At 44.0% G+C, this 24,986-nt stretch overlaps 1 protein-coding gene across 1 annotated transcript in view; it reads left to right on the top strand.

Moving 5' to 3' along the window:
• Positions 1-24,986, top strand: part of LOC147012544 (complement C3-like) — a 168,174-nt gene that overhangs the window by 61,207 nt on the left and 81,981 nt on the right. Inside the window, exons 16-20 of the mRNA XM_085855693.1 lie at positions 14,988-15,077; positions 15,331-15,543; positions 15,640-15,775; positions 19,558-19,643; positions 19,798-19,937. Coding sequence (XP_085711819.1) covers positions 14,988-15,077; positions 15,331-15,543; positions 15,640-15,775; positions 19,558-19,643; positions 19,798-19,937 — 665 coding nt within the window. The remainder of the gene's footprint in view (positions 1-14,987; positions 15,078-15,330; positions 15,544-15,639; positions 15,776-19,557; positions 19,644-19,797; positions 19,938-24,986) is intronic.

The following is a 24,986-nucleotide window of genomic DNA, read 5'->3' as shown; positions in this document are numbered from 1 at the left end:
GAATTTCCAGTACGTACTTTTATGTGAGGGTTGAGGGAAAAAGAGGCCCATGGTAACTAGATGATGATCGGAAAATAAGGATGGAAAGTGAACCGGAGAGAAAACAGCAGTCCTGATATGCGAGTTTATGTACCACCGGTCAAGTCTAGCAAAGGATGCTCTCTCGTTAGCCCAACGTCCCCACGTATATTGAGATTCGTTGGGGTGACATAGCCTCCATGCATCTAACAAACCTATTGCCAAAAAAATTAGACAAATCGGCAGAGGATTTGGGATGATGTTCTGCTGTATTTCTGTCTAAAACAGGTTCGAAGGTACAATTAAAATCACCCCCCATGCAAATACAATCATTGAGATCAATTGAGCGAAAGTGTCTGATTAAAGACAAAAAGAAGGCTCTTCGTTCTACACTCTCACTGGGCACATCCACATTGAATAGTGTGAAATGGAAATTATTGATGACCAGTTCTCGAGAGATGAACCGGCCTTTGATAACCTTTTGGAAGTGGCATGATTCAGGTACTAGCCCAGGTCTGTATAAAAGGGCCACACCAGAAGAAGAAGACAAATTACTAAAAGAGCACTGTCCCTTAAAGAGGCGACACCAATCATACTCCACATCTTCAGTTATGTGCGTTTCCTCGAGTAAAAGTACATCTATATTTTTACGATCAAACAAACTTTTCACTTGAACCTGGCGGTTGACTTGCACCTCCGCCGTTCATATTTAAGGTTCCAAAAATGATCTTTTTCATGGTTTATCCAAAGGATTTAGCGGTTGCTGAGAAATTTCAGTCCCCGCTTTTGTAACAACCTTTCGAAGATGATGAAACTGTGACTTTGTTAACTTGAATTCAGCAGGCTTCCTAATGATGTCTTTTTCAGCTTGAACAAATGAAATTAAATCAGGAAAGTGATCTTTAATGATCACATTTCGGTGTCGATATGTTTCATTCAGAAAGGCAAGAATGAGTTGTGGGGCAATGTATGACTGATACGATGAAGATTGAGACAACTCAGTCACCTCAGCTTCATTTGATTCTGAAAAATCAGACCCATCCCCACCTCGGTCATATAAATCAGTCTGAGTAGTCACTATTTCAGGTCCTGGCAACTCTGAAGATTTGCCAGAATGTTCCTCAACTTTACTCTGGTACTCAGTACGTTCAACCGGAGCAGTAACCTCGGTTTCTTGCTCTTGAGAGCTGGTATTCACTGGCTCAGTTGAATAACCAGGATAATGAGTGGGACTTTGTATCAATGAAGGGGAAGTAAGGACTGAAACATCTCCATTCTGCTCGGTCTCAGCAGGAAGTGCTGGTGACGACTTGCTTATGAGCTTTCCATCAACATCAGCCTCACCACCTGCTTTACTCGTCAAATTTCCAGTGTTGCACAGTTATCCTTGAAAATCATTTTCTTCATTAATCAATCCAAATCATTCTCCCAAGTATCAATACAGCTTGGAGAACCCTGCGTAACACATTGAAGTGCATCCTCAACTACACATTCTTCAATCAAAACTACCTTTTTTATGGTAGTGTTGGAACGACAAATATCGGATGCTCTTCGTTTCTTTGTCACGGCAACGGGATCCTCCTCCATCTCCACACTACATGCAGCCACAGCCAAACCATTTGGGTTGTCAGGAGGGATTTCATTATCTCCTAAAGCTGATGTGTTGTCTTCTATTAGGATTAGGAACTGGAGTAAAACCCTGAGTCTTCTTGTGCGAGTAAGGCCTAAGTCACATTTGCCACGGCGGCCGTGGGGTCTCCAAAATCTACGGCCACTAGCAATTATACGGCGGCCACAGTATTTCCACGGTCACACAATATAGCAGTCATATATGTTTTTATTTTTCGGGGAGCCGCATGGTGTATTTACAAATTGTGGAGACCGAAAACGTGGGGGTGCCATATGGTCTTTGATTTGATGTCGCACGGTGACCTTAGGGCATTCCTGCGGTGGCCATAGAATTTTCAAGGCAGACGCAAGGTGCCCGCAAGGTGACCGCAGGGGGGCCCTAAGCCGAACGTGTGGCCAGATGGACGGTAACGAAAGGGTTAATTTTTTTTTACCAGTTCTTTTGTTTCGGCTTGTTGAATTGCTACGGCGAATGTAAAAATGGAAAAAGTTAAACTCCACGTTATAATTGCACGGCCACCTTACGACCTGTAAAATATAGCCAAACGGCCTAAGGCCACCCTGAGGCCACCGCAGAATTTCTGCGGCCGCCGCATGTTTCTGTCAATTCAGAGGGCTTACGGCCGCCATATCCTCACCGTAGAGCAAATGTGACTTAGGCCTAAACAACAGGAAGCGTCTGGGTATTAGGAGTTACTCTATTCTCTACTTTTGGAACCGGGGTAATATCTTTTTCACAGTCATTGTGAACTGTTGTTATGACCTGCTTCACCACACTTTACACAAGAAACTTTTGGACAAAACCTTTTCACATGTCCAAACACTCCACAGTTAAAACATGTTAATGAGGCTGAAGACATATACATTTGGTACTCATAATTGTTCAAAGTAACTTGAAACGAAATGTTTAGACCGGTGTCGTCACCTCGATCGGGAAGAACCATATAAACCTGCTGTCGGAAACTCGTAACATATTTAATCCGTTCATCTCGAGCTCTTAAAGGAATTATCGAGATTTTTGACACAACTGTTCCGTATCTTGACAGAATACACATCAGTTTGTCATTGGTTATAAACGGGGGTACATTTGATTTAACAATTCTCATTGATGGGGTATCCATTGGCGAAGCCAATATAAAGAGACCAGTCTCTGTAGTTAATCCTGAACTTACAACATCGTGAACAAATTTTTCATCAGACACAAAGACAACAATTTTCTTATTCATTTTCGATGCTGCTCTTACATTTTGATTCCCTATTATTTTCCCCACTGATAAAACAATGTCTTTGGTGGAAATTCCTTCAGGTGGAACGCACACCAATGTTAAATTCCTTGTTAAATTATCAAACGCCTCAAACCGAGTGCATGTATCCGCCATATCAGCGGTTTATCTCCCCCTTTTTGCTCGAGCCTTACAAAGCAAAAGGGGGGGGGGTCAAACTAAAAAAAACAAAAAACGATCACACTAAATAGTTAGAAAAGTGCATTATAAGCAAAGAAAAAAAAGGACCAAGCTTACAAGGCCTCATCAAAGCAGGTAGGCCACACCCAAATAGGCCAGCTCTCTCTCTCTCTCTCTCTCTCTCTCTCTCTCTCTCTCTCTCTCTCTCTCTCTCTCTCTCTCTCTCTCTCTCTCCCTCTCTCCCTCTCCCTCCCTCTCTCCGTCTCCCTCTGTCCCTCTCTCTCTGTCTCTCTCTCTCTCTCTCTGCCTCTCTCTCTCTGTCTCTCTCTCTGTCTCTCTCTCTCTCTGTCTCTCTCTCTCTGTCTCTCTCTCTCTGTCTCTCTCTCTCTGTCTCTCTCTGTCTCTCTCTGTCTCTCTCTCTCTGTCTCTCTCTCTGTCTCTCTCTCTCTCTGTCTCTCTCTCTCTGTCTCTCTCTCTCTGTCTCTCTCTCTGTCTCTCTCTCTCTCTCTCTGTCTCTCTCTCCCTCTCCTAGGATACAAGGGATAGAGAAGACACAGACAACCTCCAAAAACACGTTAGGAAGAAACAGAGGAAAAGGGAGAAAGAAGAGGGAAGGAAGGGAATTTTTTTTTTGTGGGGTACATGATATTGATTTTTCTCAGGATGTTTGACAAAATAATAAATAAAAAATCGTAGGTGGCTTCAAAAGAGGAAGGATGATCTTACATTTTTTTTCTTTATTGTTTGGCCTTATTTTGATTGTTTAGGGCTCTCTGACCATCAAGGGTAGTTACATGTGCTTCAAGGTAGTCTAAAAAAAATCATGGAGAGCTACAGGTGTGCTCAGGGCATTAATATTAGAGATAGTGTAAAATTCCCCGAAGTATAAGAATTCCAGAGGTGTAAAAAAATATTTTATATATCAGGAAACATAATGTATCAGAATTCATAGTTTTAACAACACTTCACTCTTGGCGTTTTGCACACATTTGTTCAACCGGTGGTGTTGGGAAGGGTTAAAGTTGAAATTGCCAGGGTGTTTGATGATTATTTTAGCAGCTTGTATGAATTGTGGTAATTCTGGGGAAAATATTTGAATGCCTACATTCCTTTTCCGAAATGTGTTTTTCAGAAAGAGTTTAATATCAGTGGGAGAGACTTGGGGGAGCATCTTCTTTTATGCTTCCACACTCGCTCATAGTCATCTATGTCAGACGGTTCCGACGCTATGTCAGCATTGATCTCATTACCAGCTTCATCACAACTCTCCACTCTGCCAGGCAGGGTTTCATCCATGGAGGGAAGGGATGGGGTATGAGAAGTAGCTTTAGGGGCAGGTCAGTGACCAACTGCAGTGTTGTGGCCATGCTGATAATTCCGGGCTTAGCGATTGAGGATAGGGGATAATCCAGAGCGATGTCCTCGAAGACTGAAAATATGTTTTGAGTAGTGAAGGGTTTTTTAAGGCGAGGAAGAGAAAGGTTCTGATGAAGACTTGAAGGGACAGTTCGACAGCTTTTGGCCACGGGTTTATTAATTGGTCAACCGATCCCATCTGCTGTTTTTAGGTGCCTTTTCGAATAGTCTGTTTCTGTCTCTGTCTCTGTCTCTCTGTCTCTCTGTCTAGCGCTCTTTCTCTGTCTCTCTCTCTCTCTCTCGCTCTGTCTCTCTCTCTGTCTCTCTCTCTGTCTCTCTCTCTGTCTCTGTCTCTGTCTCTCTGTCTCTCTCTCTGTCTCTGTCTCTGTCTCTGTCTCTCTGTCTCTCTCTGTCTCTGGCGGTACGTGTGGAGCATGTGTTGCTTCTCCTTTCTCTCTTCTTATTATCTAAATGTTTTGGTTTTTGTCACTCTTTACCCCTTTCTCCTTGGTTTGTCTTATCTATTGAGCGAGAAAGAGTAAGAGACGCACACGGTAGGTGGTGTTCGGGTGTTTTTCAGAACCCCTATGTTTTGAGGCCTGTGTTCCATCTGACGTGTTTGCTAGGTTTAGCCAATGCTTTTTGGCTGCTTTAAACGATTTTTGGACCTCGTCCATATTATTATTATTATTATTATTATTATTATTATTATTAATATCATTATTTTTCCTCCACTTGCTAGTGCCGCTTGTGGTAGGTTTATTTTGTTGATTTAAACTCTTTTCTTCTGTTAAAATTACTTTTAGCTATGGCAAACGTCGGTTTGAATCATAGCATGTACGAGTCACTTACTCATAAGAATGGCCTCGTGTGCGATCCCCCGAGGGAGGTAAAGATTGAGGACGTGCTACTGGCAATCGGTAAAATCGTTGGTTTACACATCCATGCAGCCTCTCGAATGAACAAGAAGGTCGTTGTGTTCGTTTCCGAGGTGCACATGGTAACCTCCATTGTGGAGCAAGGCCTTCTCGTACACCCCAACCTGTTTCTCCTTGTTTCCCCACTAGACACACCTGCGGTTAAGGTGCACGTGTCTAACGCTCCACCTTTCATTCAGAATGATGATTTGTGTGCTCAATTGAGTAAGTTCGGTACGATCGTATCAAAGATCACAATGGTGCTGATACACTCAGGAAGTGGAGAATTTAAACACGTGATGACTTTTAAAAGGGTACTGTACATGATATTGCCTGAAAACGAACAAAAGTTCAACGTAGTTTTGCATGCAAGAATTACTGGCCATGTGTATAGAATGTATGCTTATACGGATGTCATGGCATGTTATCATTGTGGAGCGTACGGTCATGTAAAGAACTCCTGTCCCAGTTTGATGAGATCATCAGAAAATCAAGGAAAGGAGATTGTAGATCCCCCTCCCCACATAATGGAGTGGGTGAAAGGGGAGAATCTTCTTCACCACCTGTTCGTGAGTGGGAAGCAACAGACCCCTCCCCCCCATTTACTGGGGGGTGTGAAATGGTAGAACCCTCCCCACCACATATTGGTGAGTGGCAAACAGTAGGCCCTCCTCTCTACCTTCTAATGTACCAGAAGTGGTTGGTCCCTCGACCTCCACTGTATAGGACTGTACTGATGACGACATGGAGGGGTTTGTGACGGTGTCTCATAAAAAAGGGCAAAAACGTTCGTGTCCAGTCGGCAATGAGACAAAGACAACACAAAGTACGATACTCGTGTCAGATGTGCCGAGCTTGCAAGATGCATCTCTCATAGAGAATCCCTCTTCTGGACTGGAAATTGAATCGGATCCGATTATAACTCTGACTAATTCATTTGCACCACTCGCTGAATTGTTTTAGTTGTACGAGTGTGATGTAGACATTGAGAATACTCGTCCCTCTCAGGAGGATACAAGTGGGGATTCTGATATTTTTGGTCCTTTCAGTGATAAAAAGGAATCTGTCACTGAGGTGTGCGCAAAGGTGTGTGTTTGTGATGACAAGGCAGATAAGCCAGAAAGCCCCTCAAAGGAAATCTGAAATCCTGCCCTTGTGGAACAAAATGGAAGGGATTGTAAGAAGGAAGCTGCATGTGATAGTGGGCAGCTAAGAGGGAATGAAAAGATCGATGGTTCAAATTCTATGGAGAGTTGTGCCTTAAAAATAAGTTTGGATCAGGAAGAGAATGACAGAGATGATGAGGTTGACTTCGATGATACCTCTTCTACCCTGTCAGTTAGTGGGTGTTGTGCCCAAGAGGATGATGATTGAGACACCATGGTTACAGAAGATGAAATTATTAAATTCTTAAATGAAACCTTCAGGAAAAGGCATGTGAGAATTCGGGATTTTTTTCCCAAATATCCATGCCTTTCTACAAACTGCGAAAAATATGATTCATGAACCTCAGCCAGTCAGGATTGCAGAACCTCAATTCCAGCGGTTGAGGAAGTGTGCAACTAAGGCCGGAAAAGAACTCCAAGAGTCGTAATAGTAGTAGTATTTAAAAAAAAATAAATGAAGGTATCACCCCTCAACATAAATGGAGGTCGCAGCTGTGTGCGTCGCCTCGAGGTGTTGCAGATGTTTAAGAAAGAAAAAATTGATATTCTATTGTTACAAGAGACACACACCAACCAACCTTGTGAGGACGAGTGGTGCAGGGTTTTTAAAGGTTGTCTTTTTTTTCTCCAGTGCCTTTGAGGATGCTAAGGCAGGTGTGGCAATTATTGTGCACCCCAGAATCCAACCCTCGGAGATTTATTGTGGGGTGGTCTGTAAGGGATTCTTAATTGCTGTGGAATTGATTTGCAGTAATCAAAAGATTCGTATTATTGATGTGTATTGCCCCAGCGACAGCGCTGAAAGGATTCTATTCCTTCCAAAGTTAGCAGGTTTTTTAAACACTGTTGACTTGACTAGTTTAATTTGTATGGGGGGAGATTATAACTGCACACTCAACCCCCGACTGGACAGGAATACTCCTGAGCCCCATACACCCAGTGCAAGGTTTTTGGCAAAACTTGTGCAAAAATTTAAATTTCGGGATGTTTGGCGTCTGCAAAATCCAAACTCCCGTCACTTTACATGGTTTTGCTGTTCAAAGAACCAGTTAACCATGGGCCGACTGGACAGATTCTATGTAAACCAGGGAATGGTGAATCTGGTTCAGAGACCATGCATTAAGGTCAGGTCAGGTTCGATCTGTGACCTGCTACAGGTACCATGTAAACCTGTACTAACCTGTTCCATGGTCGGGTTGTCGGCGACTAAACCGTCTCCCCCACCAGGTTTTCTGGTGAGGAGGGTGTTTGGATATGGACACCCAGCAGGATTAAAAACAAAACCTGTCAAAGGGCGGAGGAGCTCCTTGTGAGCCAACGGCCATCCATATCTAGTGCCCAACTGTGTCTGCGGACGTCCTCCTGCAGTTGGGTTACTTCTTATTAGGAGGTTGGTGGCAGGATTTGCACTCCAGCCACCGTAAAACGCTTCATTCCGCAAAACGCAAAAACGCAAAAAAATCTGAAAACCCACTCCGTGGGAGTACCTCCTGTGCAGCTTCCCTTCGCAGGGCAGCTCACCGGATGATGGGATTGGGGCAAAGCCTTCGGGACCCCCAATCTTTGATAGGAGGGAAACCACGGGGTAACATCCCTGGGTCAGATTGCGGGAGAGTGTGTCGGAGTGGTGCTGAGGTGTCGTCCACCAGACGGCGGTCTCCTTGGGTTAACCTGAGGCGGTCCCTTCGGGTGGGTGCCTGGAATGTCCTATCCCTAAGAGAGGATGATCACCTGTCTCTGTTATCATCTGAGCTCAAGCGTTTGGACATCGGGATTGCAGCTCTCTCTGAGGTTCGGAGACCGGATTGCGGCGAGATAATGGTGGGTGGTTACACCTACTATTGGTCTGGTCGCTCTGATGGTTACCATACCAAAGGAGTTGCTGTAGCTGTGTCCAATAAGCTGACCCCAATGATAATTGAGGTAACACCGGTCAACGAGCGTATTATGAGATTAAGGATTCGTCACTCCTTAGGTGTCATTTCCCTGGTCTCTATTTATGCTCCGACTGAGGCGAGTGATCTTACCGTGAAGGATGCATTCTACGCCACACTCGAGTCTGTGGTTGATCAGTGCCCCAGACGAGATACACTTCTAGTCTTGGGGGATTTCAATGCATCGACTGGAACTGATAGGGATGGTTATGAGGTGTGTGTTGGTCCCCATGGGTCAGGAACTATGAACCAGAATAGCACTAAGTTCCTTGACTTTGCAAGAAGTCATGGACTTAGGGTGGCTGGTTCATGGTTTCAGCGCCCACAAGCTCATCGCTGGACTTGGTATTCCAACGCTGGCGGTGTGGCAAAGGAGATTGACCATGTCCTCATTGACGGTCGTTGGAGGATGATCCAGAACTGCAGGGTCTACCGGAGTGCTCAGTTCCTCAATACTGACCACAGGCTTGTTGTAGCAACTCTAAAGCTGCACCTTAAATCCTGGAGAATGGTACCATCCCAGCCTAGGCTGGATGTTGCCAAGCTCAGGGATGAGAGAGTAGCTGAGGAGTTTGCGAACAGGCTGAGTGGACACTTGGGGGTCTGGGTGCTTTGGGGGTCCTGAAGAGTTGTGGAGCGCCTTCAAGACCACCGTCCTTGATGTTGCCGGTGGATGCCTTGGAGTTCACCGCAGGGCAAAGAAGAATTTTGTCTCTCAAGGGACACTGGATACCATTGACCAGAGTCGCAGGGCCAGGCTGAATGGCAGAGCTGAGCTGTTCAGGGAGCTGAGGCGTAAAACTGTACGTGCACTGAGGGTGGACAAGGAGGCCTATGTGCGAGGAATCTGTGAGGGGTAGAGCATCACCTGTGGACAGGTGATTCTCGTCCCGCTTACAGGGGAATTCGCGCATTACGTTCATCCAAGCCCATCCCTCGGAGCACTGCAGTTCGAGCAGAGAGTGGTAGGCTCTTGACAGAGGAGTCTGAAGTGAAGGCCCGCTGGGCCGGTTACTTTGAGCGGTTGTACCAGGCTGATCCCCCAGCTGTCGAGTTGGACGTCAAGGGTGTTACAATCCCTGTTGCTGACCCTCGAATCAACTGTGGTCCACCATCGCTTGTGGAAACACGAGCTGTGGTGAACCAGTTGAAACGGGGCAAAGCTCCAGGGATCTGTGGCATCCATGCTGAACTTCTCAAGGCTGGTGGAAATGCTGCACTCGTGTCGTTGCATGCAGTTTTGTGCTCTGCCTGGAACACAGGCATCATCCCAACTGACTGGAAGAGGGGCCTTGTTGTCCCTCTCTGGAAAGGGAAGGGTGATCGCCAAGACTGCAACAACTACCGAGGGGTGACGCTGCTCTCAGTGCCGGGCAAGGTCTTTGCTCGGATAATTCTTGATAGGGTTCGCCACCATCTGCTTGAGCACCAGCGTCCAGAGCAGTCAGGCTTTACGCCAAAGAGGTCAACGATTGACCGTATCCTTGCTCTTCGTGTCCTCACTGAACGCAGACGAGAGTTTCGGCAGGGGCTGCTTGCAGCCTATGTTGATCTCTGTAAAGCGTTCGATTCAGTGAATCGGGATGTCCTCTGGAGGATTCTTGGTCTTCGTGGGGTGCCACCGAAACTGATCGATCTGATGTCTGAACTCTACTCTGGTACTGAGAGTGCTGTGAAGTGTGGTGGTACCACCTCTGACTTATTTCCAGTTGTTACTGGAGTTCGTCAGGGATGTGTACTTGCCCCCACACTTTTCAGCACTTGTATGGACTGGATTTTTGGGAGGATGTCGGAGAGATCAAGTTGCGGTGCATCGTTTGGCAATGTCAAGATCTCGGACCTTGATTTTGCAGATGATGCAGTCATCTTTGCGGAGACTTTAGACATCCTCTTGGGGGCCCTCGAGGTGCTGAATGAGGAGTCGGAGCCGTTGGGATTACGGATTTCTTGGGTCAAAACAAAGATCCAGGCTTTCGGTGACATCTTGGATGCTGCTGTCCTGTCTGTGTCTGTTTGTGGTGAGGATGTTGAGGTCGTGGATAGATTCACTTACCTTGGCAGTGATATTCATGTCTCCGCAGGTTGTGAGCCGGAGGTCAATAGACGTCTGGGTCGGGCCTGGGGAGTCATGGATTCACTGGATCATGGGGTGTGGCGCTGCCGGTACCTGTGCGGGAGGACGAAAGTCCGAGTCTTCAGGTCCTTGGTACTTCCAGTCTTGCTCTATGGGTGCGAGACTTGGACTTTGACCAAGGATCTGAGACGGAGACTTAATTCCTTTGGTACCAGGTCTCTTCGGAGAATCCTTGGCTATCGCTGGTCGGATTTTGTGTCCAACGAGCGGTTGCTGAGAGAGACTCGGATGAGATTTGTTACCTGCATAGTCCGTGAGCGTCAGCTGCGGCTGTATGGACATGTGGCTCGTTTTCCTGACGCTGATCCTGCTCACCAGATTCTCTCAGCGAGGGAGTCTCATGAGTGGAGGAGGCCAGTGGGCCGACCACGTGCCTCATGGTTGCAGCAGGTTGACCATCATCTCAAGGAGATGGGGATGGGCCTGGCATCTGCCTGGGGGATGGCCAGACGGAGGCCCCTGGAGTACCGGCGGAAAGTGGACGCAGCGACGCGCTGTTCTGGCACATGCTCCCATACCTGACCATGCATTAGTCCATCTGGCTTTTCTGATCACCATATGATGATAATGGAATGTATGTTACCCTTTCATTGCTGTAATAGTGCATACTGGACTTTCAGTGTTAAATTATTACAAGATGTACAGTTTGAAAATGCCTTCAGACTGGTATGGAAGAAGTTGGAAAAACAAGTGTTCCTATCCTAATATTCGACAGTGGTGGGACTGTACAAAATCCCAAATTCGGATTTTCTGTCAGCAATATTGCTCACATGCCACCAGTCATGTATCTGGGTTGATAAGTGCTCTCAAAGCAGATGTACTTAAATATGAACAAGAAACTGGAACATCCAGTGGAAGTGATCACGATCAGCATTTGGTGGAAAAAGAACCTACTGGCTGAACTAGTCATGGAGCGTGTGGCTGGAGCAATGGTTCACCTTTGGATGAGCAGAATTCAACTGGAGACTCCAAATAAGGAATTCCTCAACCTTGAGAAGACAGTCAAGACCTCTCGGCAGATTCACAGTTTACACTCTTCTAACAGTGTTCTGACTCGCCAGAGGGACATTAAACACTCGGTGCAGGATTTCTATTCAAATCTGTTTACACCGAGAACTGTTGACAAAACAATTATAAATTAGGTGATTGAACTTCTCCCATCCCTTTCTCAAGAACGGCAACAGCAACTCGAATGTGACATTTTGTTTGAGGAGCTCACTGCGGCATCAAGACTGCTTGAGGACGGCAAAGCCCACGGACTTGACGGACTTCCTGCTGAACTTTACAAAGCTTTTTGGAACATTCTGGGTCCTGCTCTAATGGATATCCTGCTTGAAAGCTTAGATCAGGGTGAATTGCCCCTGAGCTGCAGGAGAGCAGTTTTGTGTCTCCTCCCAAAGAAAGGGGATTTGCAGCAGATTACAAACTGGCGGCCTGTTTCATTGATAAACACTGATTATAAGATTGTGTCAAAAGTGCTTGCAATGCGTCAAAAATGTCATCTCTCTCCTGATTGGAAATGACCAAACATATTGCATACCTGAACGATCCATCTATGACAGTATTTTTTTTGGTTAGAGATTTAATTGCCATCGGTCAAACCGTGCCTCAGGGTTTTGGGTTGTTACTCCTGGATCAGGAAAAAGCTTTTGGCAGTGTGGATCATTCTTTCTTATTTGCGGTCCTTAATAGAGCAGGTTTTGGGGAAAAATTAATATCTTGCATAAAACATTTGTACAGAAATGCATCATGCCTGCTGAAAGTAAATAATAGTTTGTGCCATCCCTTTCCTTTTCAGCGTGGTATCCATCGGGGTTGTCCACTGTCAGGCACGTTGTACACACATTCCGTTGAACCCCTACTAGCTCTACTTCGCACCTCATTGTCTGGGTTATCCTTGTCAAACAGTCTGAACATTGTAACTTCAGCTTATCCAGATGATCTGTGTGTTGTGATCAAAAACCCAAAAGATGTCAGTGAGTTATCCTGTTGTCTTGCCAAATTTAAACTTGCCTCATCAGCTAGAGTAAATTGGAACAAGAGTTTAGCTCTTTGGTTATACCCAAATACACTATCATCACACTCTTCATGTGCACTTCTCCGAACTTCCAGGAGGAATGTTATGGAAAACAGATGGGTTTAAATACTTAAGAATCCATTTGGGAACTATGAGCTATATGCAAAGGAATTGGGATGGGTTCCAAGATAACATTAAGCAGAAACTATCAAGGTGGAAAGGAATGCTCCAGTTCTTGTCACTTAAGGCACGGGCAATGATCATTAATAACCTGATACTTGCAACCGTATGGCACAAGGTCATCGCACTCCAGCCTCCTCAAGCTGTGATCACAAGCATTCAGAAGAGTCTGATTGATTTTTCTGGGGAGACCACCACTGGCTCAAGCCAGATGTATTGTGCAGGCCACGAAAGGCTGGTGGCCAAAACTTGGTGCACATCCCGAGTCGAATAATGGCTTTTCAACTCATGGGAATAAAACGTCTACTGGATGGTGAAGTAGTGTCCTGGCGTTCTCTCACCAATACCTTGCTTCGGCAAACAGGTGGATTGGACTATGACCAGGAAGTCTTCCTTATAGACCTAAAGCAGGTTGATAGAGCTCGGCTCCCTGCGTTTCATCAATCTCTTCTGAATGCTTGGCAAGCTCTTGGAGTGCAGCAGCTAGAGATCTCCTGTGATGCCAGGAAATTTGTGCATGAGCCACAATTCCAAAACGTATTATTTGCTGGAATATCTACCAGCCGATCCTTCATAAAGTACTTTACAAATAGCGGAATAAATAAAGTGCGAGATCTTATGGAGCCTTCCTTGAAACGATGGTTGCCTGCTGGCTCGGTTTCTAAAAAACATTGGATTGCATTCAATGAGAGTAGTGGGTGAGGTCATGAGGATAGTAACCCAGACTTTTCTACATTTAAATATTGGGTGGAATGGGATAAATGAAGAAGTAGATTTTCGCCAAAATTTTCCTGAACTTTCAATCACTGCCCAAAAACACCATGACGTGTTCTCTTCAAACAGTGACTAGTCTGGTGTGTTCCACGTCATGGGGAAAAAACAATATATGGGATTTGTCGAGAAGTGTGTTTACCGGGCTGTACGGCACTGTTAAGAAACCATTGGAAAGAGACTTTACCTGAAGGAGCTTTCCTTACTCCCAATTGGAAGGTGATATATAGATCTCCGACCGTTGGTCGCACAGGGGACTTATATTGGAGACTGGTCCATCAGGCCCTGGCCGCACAGGTTTTACTACAGAAGTTTAACCCCTCTGCGTCTAATTGATGCCCCTTTTGTGTGAGTATCGAAAATCTGAACCATGCATTTATCGAGTGCAAGAGGTTGCAACCTCTGTTTCTGTACCTGAGTCACATTTTTTTGTAAATTTAAAATTGTTTTTTCCTTTCCAATCTTTATTTATGGGCTCGCTCTCAACACTGGGAACAAATCTGTGGTTTTGCTTTTGAATTTTCTTACTTGGAATTGCTAAGCTTGCAATTTATAAGACCCGAAAAGTCAGATTGGTGAATAAGAAAAATGAAAATGCACTTTTTTGTTTCAAAGGCATGGTGTCTGCTCGTATAAAACTAGAACATGCATATCATGTAAACATGGGTAGTCTTCCTGTGTTTGAAGACTTATGGTGCAATGGTGGTGTCTGGTGTAAATGTGTTGAGAATGAAGTTCACATTTTTTTTTTGTGAGTTGTAACAATATTATTGATCCTTGAACTTTCATTGTTTTTCTGACTCTGCTTGAGCACCTGCACTTAAACAATGGCACTTGATTCTCATGTGTTGATGCTTTTATGAACCTCAGGCAAATGGTGCCTCAAGATTTTTTCTTTGTTTAAATTTGCCTTGTGAAATATTTTATACTTTTTATAATAAAAGGACATAACGTCGTCCGTCTCTCTCTCTCTCTCTCTCTCTCTCTCTCTCTCTCTCTCTCTCTCTCTCTCTCTCTCTCTCTCTCTCTCTCTCTCCGTCTCTCTCTCTCTCTGTCTCTCTGTCTCTCTGTCTCTCTGTCTCTCTGTCTCTCTGTCTCTCTGTCTGTCTCTCCTCTCTATCTCTCTCAGTTTCCTTCACCTGTTTTATAATACTTGCTGTATCTTCTGTGCTCCTGTTAGTGAGAGATGATGAGACATGTCAGCCTGTTATGTGTGTATTTATGTTATAGTTTCTGCCATCTTGTGGAGATGGAGTTGTGTAACCTATCACTTGAATCGGTTTTCCAAGAGCGATCCTCTTTTTAAGTTTCAGAAATTATTTCAGATGCGTCTCAGCTATGTTACATCTTACCCTTGAAACTACCAAGAGCTGTTCTCTCCGACGATAACACTTACAGGAACCGTACTCACTCGATGACATTTTGCTCCACCTAATAAAGCCTTTCCTACATCGACTTGCAGAATTTGCCTGTCCTGTGAGGTCAATACAAAGAGCTAAAAGGTCCCTGAGCATGGCTGTTAAGGATTTCCATGAAAAGACCATCGCCAAAGGTAAGGAAGTCTGTTTTTGTCCTCCATTTTGTTCCACCCTCCCTCATTGTCATTCCATTCTCCATTCTAATTTCTCTCACTATCAAGAAAGCAATAATTGGCTTTGAACTCACTTTTTCTGTTTTGCATTCCCTTTGGCTCAGCTCCTTTTATCATCCATTCCTTGTAATCCTCATGATCAATGCTTTCTTTACAGCACCAATGTGCATTGGTGTTCATTTGAAAATCTTTGTGTTTTCCTTTCCTCATACAGAAAACGAGTTTACAGATCCTGAGCTGAAGAGATGTTGCCGCCATGGTTTACTGAAGAACCTGTTGGAACTGTCTTGTTCCTTGCGTGCCAGGCGCATCACTTCAGGAGAGGGATGTGTCCGTGCTTTTCGAGCATGCTGTGATCTGGCGACTTCCCTTCGCAAACCACGTCCCATTATGAGGACTCTTCCAATAGCTGCAAGGGGAGGAAAAGGTATAAAGTTTCACACAACTCCCACTAATTTTTATCCTCATTTATTTCTTTCATTTTTCATTTTATTTGCAACTACTTTGCAAATTTTTTTTACAGGATTCATGTACTCGAGCGTATACGCACGTCGACCACCACCTCAGCCTTCAGTTCCTCATGTGGATGAGCTGGGGGACTTTACCGCCCGCTCCTACTTTGCTACATCTTGGTTCTGGATGGAAACCGATCTCTCGAGGTCATTCTCTGAGTTTGCCTGCTATTGTCCGTTAATTACAGTAGTCGAGAGAGGAGGACACAGGACTGGCATTCCAGAAGCAGTGGGTTTAAATCCAATGTGTTGGCCTGTTAATGTTCCAGTCTGAACCCGTTATGATGTCTTATGATGCTTGAAACCCAGGTTCCCATCTCGTATCCCAAATGTGTTTGTCCATTGTCCACTAAATCCTTCTAATTCATGCAAAAGTATACGAGGTCCGTCTAAAAAGTAACGGGACTGAGCCTGCTGTGTGCTCTACTCACACAACTTGAATGAACGGGTTGCGTCACAGTCTTTTGCAACATTCCAGCAATATATATGATTGGTGATGGTTGACTGCGCTCATTGTGTGATTTTTTTTTTTTTACAGGTCGTGCTTTACACGTCTAGTCTGAGTCGTCGTGCTGAGTCATGGGCAGAGAGCCAATCTGAAGTTTATTGCCAAGCTTGGCAAAACACCTTCCAAATCCTTCGCAATGCTGCAGCAAGTCTATGGGGAAGAAACGATGTCACGTACACGTGCATTTGAATGGCACAAGAGGTTCAAAGAGGGACGGGAAGAGGTTGAAGATGATCCATGGTCTGAAAAACCTTCAATGAGCAGAACGGCGGACAACATCAAGCGTGTGAAGCAGATGGTACGCGCAGATCGTCGACTCATGGTGAGGATGATTGCTCAGGAACTTTCCATTGCTGAGGAAGTCGGAGTGGCGACCCGTCCAGGATTGTGCCCAATAGCCAAGGAGACTGCTTAGGCTGCACCAACGCTCTGCACAGAGTATGGTCCCAATGGATGGATGGATCTTCAGTTATCATACCCATCCTCCCACCCATAGTACACCAAATCCGATAGTGAGGCAGTTGCCTTGAAACAACTTGCTTTCTCTTCTGGGAAGGCAAATCTGACTGAAGGTAACCTCAGATCAATCCATGAAGCCTGCAACATGTGTGTCAGCAGAGGCTGAAAACGACATCTGTCCAACCTCAAGACTGAACTTTCAAACTTGTCTCCCTCCTCCAACATCTGGTGATGCCATATTAAGTCTGTCTCTGGAATATGATCCCCTGCTATCCCTTCCCTCACTTCAAATGGCATCACAGCCAACTCCGCTCATGAGAAGATTCAATGCCACAATTCTGTGTTTGCTTCCACATGTGTGTATATATATATATGTATATATATATATATATATATATATATATATATATATATATATATATATATATATATATATATATACACATATCTACATTGTGTCCTCAACCCCTTGCTCTCTGTACCCATCCTGCCCAGTCACAACCAACTGCTCCTAAACCATGTATTTTTTACACCTGAGAAGTTGGAGAAGTTTCTGGCAACCTTCGACTGATTCTACAACTGGACCAGACAGCATCAACGCACGTGTCCTAAAAACCTGCTCTGGAGCATGCTCCCATACCTGGCCTAACCTGATTTACCCACGGTTGTTTTTCCATCTGCTTGGAAATCCACGATCATTATTTCATTACAAAAACATTACAAACTGATCCCTTGAACTACAGACCCATCGGCTTGCTTCTAATCATCAGCAGGGTCACGGAATCTATCGTGGCAGTTGACGTAAAATCATTCCTTTTCTCCAATGACCTCATCTCAGATCATCAATTTGGTTTCGGACCAGGTCACTCCACATTGGACATGCTGTTTCCACTCACCCAACAATGGATGGAGGCCCTCAGTATCAGGCATGAGATCAGGGCTGCTAGGCTGTCTCTCTGGACATAGCTCATGTTTTTGATGGTCTGTCATCTTGCCTTACTCCCCAACCTCTCTGCATATGCCATCCAAAGCTTACTCCATACATGGCTTCCTGATTCTCTCTCCTCTCGTAGCCAATGTGTCGCACTCAACGGAATCCTTTCATCTCCTCTCCCTGTCAAGGCTGGAGAGCCCCAAGACCGTGTTCTAGGTCCAGTCCTATTCCTTATCTTCATCAATGATCAATCTCACTCTCTGGAAAATCCCCTTTATGCATTTGCTGATGACTCCACCCTCTGCAGTGACATCTCTTATCCTTCAGGTAGACAGGTATCAGCCTCTTCTCTCTCTTCAGACCTTGACAAAATCAGAAGTTGGTCAAACAGTTGAAATGCGTCTTTCAATCCCGACAAAAATCTCTCGAACTCTCTAACCTTCTCTCTATCTCTATCTCTATCTCTATATCTATCTCTCTATCTATCTCTCTCTCTCTCACGAGCAAACCCAGACCTCTGCCACACACCTTGCTCAAACTCTTGCATCTCACTATCAGCCATGATCTTTCTTCAAAGTTAGTCTTTAGAGCTAGCCGCTGACTGGGCATTCTCTGTCGTGCAAAGTCCCGTCTTGGCACTCTTGAACTCTTGTCCACCTACAAAGCCTTCACGTGTAGCTTGATGGAGTACTGCTTTACCCACTGGATTGGCTCCCCTGCTTCACACCTTGCTCAGCATAATGCCGGGGAAACAAAGGTCTTCAAGATCATTGGAATCTACCTTGATGAAGCCGAGTTAATGGGCCTATCACTTTGCCATCGCAGAATGGTTGGTGTGTGTGTGTCTATCTTCCAGCATCTCTATTCTTGTCTTGCACCCTCTTCCTTCTCCGTGCTTTGTTCCCTCTCCCCCCTCCCACAGGTTTCTGCAGGGTGCACGTCGTCTACCAGCAACTCAATTCTGGTGAAACTCTCAAAATCCAGAATCACTACGCACTTACACTAATTCATTCCTCGTTTTCCCACCTGTGGAACAAACTTCCACATTCTCCTCAATCTCATTTGTTCCTCCAGGTCTTCAAGACAGCTGTTCACCACCATCTCAGATCATCCAAATCCATGATCTTTTCTACCCTCATTAAACGACCCCTCCTCCTTCCCTAACCCCCTCAAATTTCCATTTTTTCCTTCCCGAGAGTTTGCTTCTGAATCCATCTTGTCCACCCCCTGCATCCTCTCTGACCACTCATTCTTACCCATATCCCTTGTTTGTCCATCTCCGTCTATTTTGTCCCCCTCATCCATTCTGTGTTCTCGCTCTTTCACGAGCCTTGTATTTCAGATTTAGATTATAAGCTCCAGAAACCCAAGGTAGCAGGATAGTTACCATGTCCCTCTGGCAATGTCAGTTAAAAATCCAAATGGTTCACGAATGACCTTCATGGAGGAAACATTCTGCCCACTTCACCTGGTCTGATGTAGCACTTCACACTTTGTCATTAACTCTTGAATGTCTTATTGTCTGACAGGACAGTCCAGAGATTGAATATGCATCTTCAGCTCTCTCGTCTGGGTTTAATTTCCAGCCCAACTATAAACTCTCTTTCTGATTATTTTCAGGCAGGGCATTGCATGCACAGTTACGCCCTTTGACAAACCCAGAGCAATGAGAGATACTGGATATTGTCCCGAGGCTAGCTCTTTTACCCACACCTTAGAACCCAAATCCATAATAGAACATTAAACATTATATTTCACAAGAGGCAGTCATTGTTTGCCAGAACCCTGGTCAAATTCCAAATTACAGGCTAAACATATAACACCAGCCCTGTGACACAGTGGTGACATGTTCAGGTTACAATCTAACCCAGTAACATTCACAACTTGTCCTGATCACTCAGATGCTCGATGATGAGTACGGAAATAGCTTGACCTCAACCATAAATGTCTTCGGGAAACTTGAAACTCTGATTTCCATGAATTGATACTATCACATGTACCTTTTACTTTTGTCCCGTTTTTGTACAGTGAAGGTAAAGGGACCACTAAAGCAGCTTCTCCAGAAAGTATCACTACATGGGATGTTCAAGCAGTGGCCGTTACTCCCAGCGGTGGTGAGCAGCAAAAACACACTTCACCGCTTTTTATAGACAACTACCAAAAGATGGAGCTTACCCAAATTGATATGCACATTATTTGGAGAGAACGAGGTGAAAGTTCCTCAAATGTTCAACCACCTTGGCTAATCCAGAATATACTGTTTCGTAGGACTGTGCGTCGCAGAACCAAAGACGGTCAGAACTTTCAAGAGTTTTTTTATTTCGTTACTACTGCCATACTCTGTTGTACGGAATGAACAGACAGAGTTGCGGGCAATCCTTCATAACTACAAGGAAGAAGAATTAACGGTGAGATGGGCGCCAGATTGATGTACTCATTTTCACTCCGACCTTCCATCCACTCACTCTCTCCATTTCTCCCTCCGTCTCCCTCTGTCTCTGCCTCTGTCTCTGTCTCTGTCTGTGTCTCTCTCGCCCTCGCTCTCGCTCTCTGTCTCTCACTCTCTTACTATCTGTCTGACACAAGAGATGGTGTGAGCTGCATTGAAAGTGACTGTGTGAGCTGCATTGAAAGTGACTGTGTGAGCTGTATTTAAAGGGACTGTGTGAGCTGTATTTAAAGGGACTGTGTGAGCTGTATTTAAAGGGACTGTGTGAGCTGTATTTAAAGGGACTGTGTGAGCTGTATTTAAAGTGACTGTGAGCTGTATTTAAAGTGACTGTGTGAGCTGTATTTAAAGTGACTGTGTGAGCTGTATTTAAAGGGACTGTGTGAGCTGTATTTAAAGTGACTGTGTGAGCTGTATTTAAAGGGACTGTGTGAGCTGTATTTAAAGGGACTGTGTGAGCTGTATTTAAAGGGACTGTGTGAGCTGTATTTAAAGGGACTGTGTGAGCTGTATTTAAAGGGACTGTGTGAGCTGTATTAAAGGGACTGTGTGAGCTGTATTTAAAGGGACTGTGGTGTGAGCTGCATTTAAAGGGACTGTGTGAGCTGCATTTAAAGGGACTGTGTGAGCTGTATTTAAAGGGACTGTGTGAGCTGTATTTAAAGGGACTGTGTGAGCTGTATTCAAAGGGACTGTGTGAGCTGTATTCAAAGGGACTGTGTGAGCTGTATTTAAAGGGACTGTGTGAGCTGTATTTAAAGGGACTGTGTGAGCTGTATTTAAAGGGACTGTGTGAGCTGTATTTAAAGGGACTGTGTGAGCTGTATTTAAAGGGACTGTGTGAGCTGTATTTAAAGGGACTGTGTGAGCTGTATTTAAAGTGACTGTTTGAGCTGTATTTAAAGGGACTGTGTGAGCTGTCTTCAAAGGGACTGTGTGAGCTGTATTCAAAGTGACTGTGTGAGCTGTATTTAAAGTGACTGTGTGAGCTGTATTTAAAGTGACTGTGTGAGCTGTATTTAAAGGGACTGTGTGAGCTGTATTTAAAGGGACTGTGTGAGCTGTATTTAAAGGGACTGTGTGAGCTGTATTTAAAGGGACTGTGTGAGCTGTATTAAAGGGACTGTGTGAGCTGTATTTAAAGGGACTGTGGTGTGAGCTGCATTTAAAGGGACTGTGTGAGCTGCATTTAAAGGGACTGTGTGAGCTGTATTTAAAGGGACTGTGTGAGCTGTATTTAAAGGGACTGTGTGAGCTGTATTCAAAGGGACTGTGTGAGCTGTATTCAAAGGGACTGTGTGAGCTGTATTTAAAGGGACTGTGTGAGCTGTATTTAAAGGGACTGTGTGAGCTGTATTTAAAGGGACTGTGTGAGCTGTATTTAAAGGGACTGTGTGAGCTGTATTTAAAGGGACTGTGTGAGCTGTATTTAAAGTGACTGTTTGAGCTGTATTTAAAGGGACTGTGTGAGCTGTCTTCAAAGGGACTGTGTGAGCTGTCTTCAAAGGGACGGTGTGAGCTGTCTTCAAAGGGACTGTGTGAGCTGTATTTAAAGGGACTGTGTGAGCTTTTTTAAAAGGGACTGTGTGAGCTGTATTTAAAGTGACTGTGTGAGCTGTATTTAAAGTGACTGTGTGAGCTGTATTTAAAGTGACTGTGTGAGCTGTATTTAAAGTGACTGTGTGAGCTGTATTTAAAGGGACTGTGTGAGCTGTATTTAAAGGGACTGTGTGAGCTGCATTTAATGGGACTGTGTGAGCTGCATTTAATGGGACTGTGTGAGCTGTATTTAAAGTGACTGTGTGAGCTGTATTTAAAGTGACTGTGTGAGCTGTATTTAAAGTGACTGTGTGAGCTGTATTTAAAGTGACTGTGTGAGCTGTATTTAAAGTGACTGTGTGAGCTGTATTTAAAGGGACTGTGTGAGCTGCATTTAAAGGGACTGTGTGAGCTGCATTTAAAGGGACTGTGTGAGCTGCATTTAAAGGGACTGTGTGAGCTGCATTTAAAGGGACTGTGTGAGCTGCATTTAAAGGGACTGTGTGAGCTGTATTTAAAGGGACTGTGTGAGCTGTATTTAAAGGGACTGTGTGAGCTGTATTTAAAGGGACTGTGTGAGCTGTATTTAAAGGGACTGTGTGAGCTGCATTTAAAGGGACTGTGTGAGCTGTATTTAATGGGACTGTGTGAGCTGCATTTAAAGTGACTGTGTGAGCTATATTTAAAGGGACTGTGTGAGCTGCATTTTAAGGGACTGTGTGAGCTGCATATAATGGGACTGTGTGAGCTGTATTTAAAGGGACTGTGTGAGCTGTATTTAAAGGGACTGTGTGAGCTGTATTTCAAGGGACTGTGTGAGCTGTATTTCAAGGGACTGTGTGAGCTATATTTAAAGGGACTGTGTGAGCTGCATTTAAAGGGACTGTGTGAGCTGTATTTAAAGGGACTGTGTGAGCTGTATTTAAAGGGACTGTGTGAGCTGTATTTAAAGGGACTGTGTGAGCTGCATTTAAAGGGACTGTGTGAGCTGCATTTAAAGCGACTGTGTGAGCTGCATTTAGCGGGACTGTGTGAGCTGCATTTAAAGGGACTGTGTGAGCTGTATTCAAAGGGACTGTGTGAGCTGTCTTCAAAGTGACTGTGTGAGCTGTCTTCAAAGTGACTGTGTGAGCTGTCTTCAAAGTGACTGTGTGAGCTGTCTTCAAAGTGACTGTGTGAGCTGTATTTAAAGTGACTGTTTGAGCTGCATTTAAAGGGACTGTGTGAGCTGTATTTAAAGGGACTGTGTAAGCTGTCTTCAAAGTGACACCTTTACATCGGCCCAGAGTCAGTTCAAGGCTCATATAAGAGAGGAGGAGGAGATTGGGCCCATACTCTGTGCAGGAGCGTTGGTGCTACCGAAGCCATCTCCTTGGCTATTGGGCACAATCCTGGAAGTGTCACCACTCCAACACAGTATACCAGCATGCTGGTACTCATTTTTCCGACCTCGGAAGGATGACAGGCCGAGTTAACCCCACCTGGTATTGATTCAACAGCTGAGCGGGATTTTAACTTTGGACCCTAGGATCCAAAGCACACCACCTCAACCATTAAGCCAACACCAGGTATGAGATAAATAAATTATTTACAACATCATTCTGGAAACGACTCCTGGGGGATCAAAGATCCTTCGTATAATTCGACCAATGACAAGACACGGTGCTATGACGGAGGGTGACGGAGCACGGACTGCTCGCTCAGGGTGACGGAGCACGGACCACTCGCTCTGAATGACGTGACGCGGCACAAGCGTCTGCAGAGTGTGAACAATTTGCTCAGAATTATGTGGCATGGTACCGCAATCAACAATGGGCGCTTGGCAAGTTGCTTAAGCACTCTTGCAAGCACTCCAATTAAATGGTTTATAAGGAATGGGTGGCCAGGCTGTCGCTGCATACCATGAAGGATCCCGTGAACTTTAATGCCGGTCTTCATGGCACACACAGCAGTTAATGAAATAAAATGACTTTATCCACAAAACAGTTGCTGTTTAATGCAGAACAACCCTAGAGACATCGCAAAGTTCAATCACCTGTGAAATAAACATTGCAGATAATCCGCCATTTTGCCTGCTAGTCTGTGCACACGATACGTGATACGTTAGTTCGGGGTCCGAAATAAATAACTTTATTTTATTTTTTTCGTTTTTTGAACGAAAAACGTTTGTTTTTCACCAGATTTGTTTTGATTCCATGCAGAGCATCTCGGGAAACCACCGAAAATATCGACACAGATCTGGCAGATGCTATGGAAAGGCAGTCCCTCTGGGGGACAGAGCGCGAGGTCTCGCAGTGAATGCATTTAATCATATCGCTCAATGACGGTGGTTGATTTTGTTACATTTCTAAATTTTTTTGCTCACTCAATATAATTCTCCAAACAGTAGAAAAAGATAAGTTTAATGGTCTGGAAATTTCGCATTTTCTTGTGTATGTATAAAGGAGGGAACATGGATGGCCTTGCTTGCTTAAAGTAAATCAGTATATCGGTTAAGTTGTAAGACTCGTTATTTCTTTAAATTATCAGATTTCACAACAGATTTCGACAATTGTTTCATCCGGACGATATCCGATCCTCAAAACCGAAATAATATTTCGATAATGTACAGTGGAAAGTATTTTGAAATATTTTGATAATGTACAGTGGAAAGTATTTTGAAATATTTTGAAATATTTTGATAATGTACAGTGGAAAGTATTTTGAAATATTTTGAAATATTTTGATAATGTACAGTGGAAAGTATTTTGAAATATTTCGATAATGTGCAGTGGAAAGTATTTTGAAATATTTCGATAATGTACAGTGGAAAGTATTTTGAAATATTTCGATAATGTACAGTGGAAAGTATTTTGAAATATTTTGATAATGAACAGTGGAAAGTATTTTGAAATATTTTGATAATGTACAGTGGAAAGTATTTTGAAATATTTTGATAATGTACAGTGGAAAGTATTTTGAAATATCTGATAATGCACAGTGGAAAGTATTTTGAAATATTTTGATAATGTGCAGTGGAAAGTATTTTGAAATATTTCGATAATGTGCAGTGGAAAGTATTTTGAAATATTTCGATAATGTGCAGTGGAAAGTATTTTGAAATATTTCGATAATGTGCAGTGGAAAGTATTTTGAAATATTTCGATAATGTGCAGTGGAAAGTATTTTTGAAATATTTTGATAATGTACAGTGGAAAGTATTTTGAAATATTTCGATAATGTACAGTGGAAAGTATTTTGAAATATTTTGATAATGTACAGAGGAAAGTATTTTGAAATATTTCGATAATGTACAGTGGAAAGTATTTTGAAATAATATTTCGATGATTTTGATGAAATACTTTAATTAGCCCCAAAGAGTAGATCGTGGAAAATCGTATCATATAATTCCTGAAATCGCTCCAAGCTCCTAATTTGAAAACTATAGTACTTTCAAAAGCGATGATGAACAGGCATTTGGTAATATGAG

Source organism: Eptatretus burgeri, chromosome 14, assembly GCF_056783735.1.
Source record: "Eptatretus burgeri isolate ZD-2024b chromosome 14, Ebu_testis_v1, whole genome shotgun sequence".
NCBI classification, from domain to species: domain Eukaryota; kingdom Metazoa; phylum Chordata; class Myxini; order Myxiniformes; family Myxinidae; genus Eptatretus; species Eptatretus burgeri.
The sequence above is the reverse complement of the archived record's forward strand: the minus strand, read 5'-3'. Positions and strand labels throughout refer to the sequence as shown.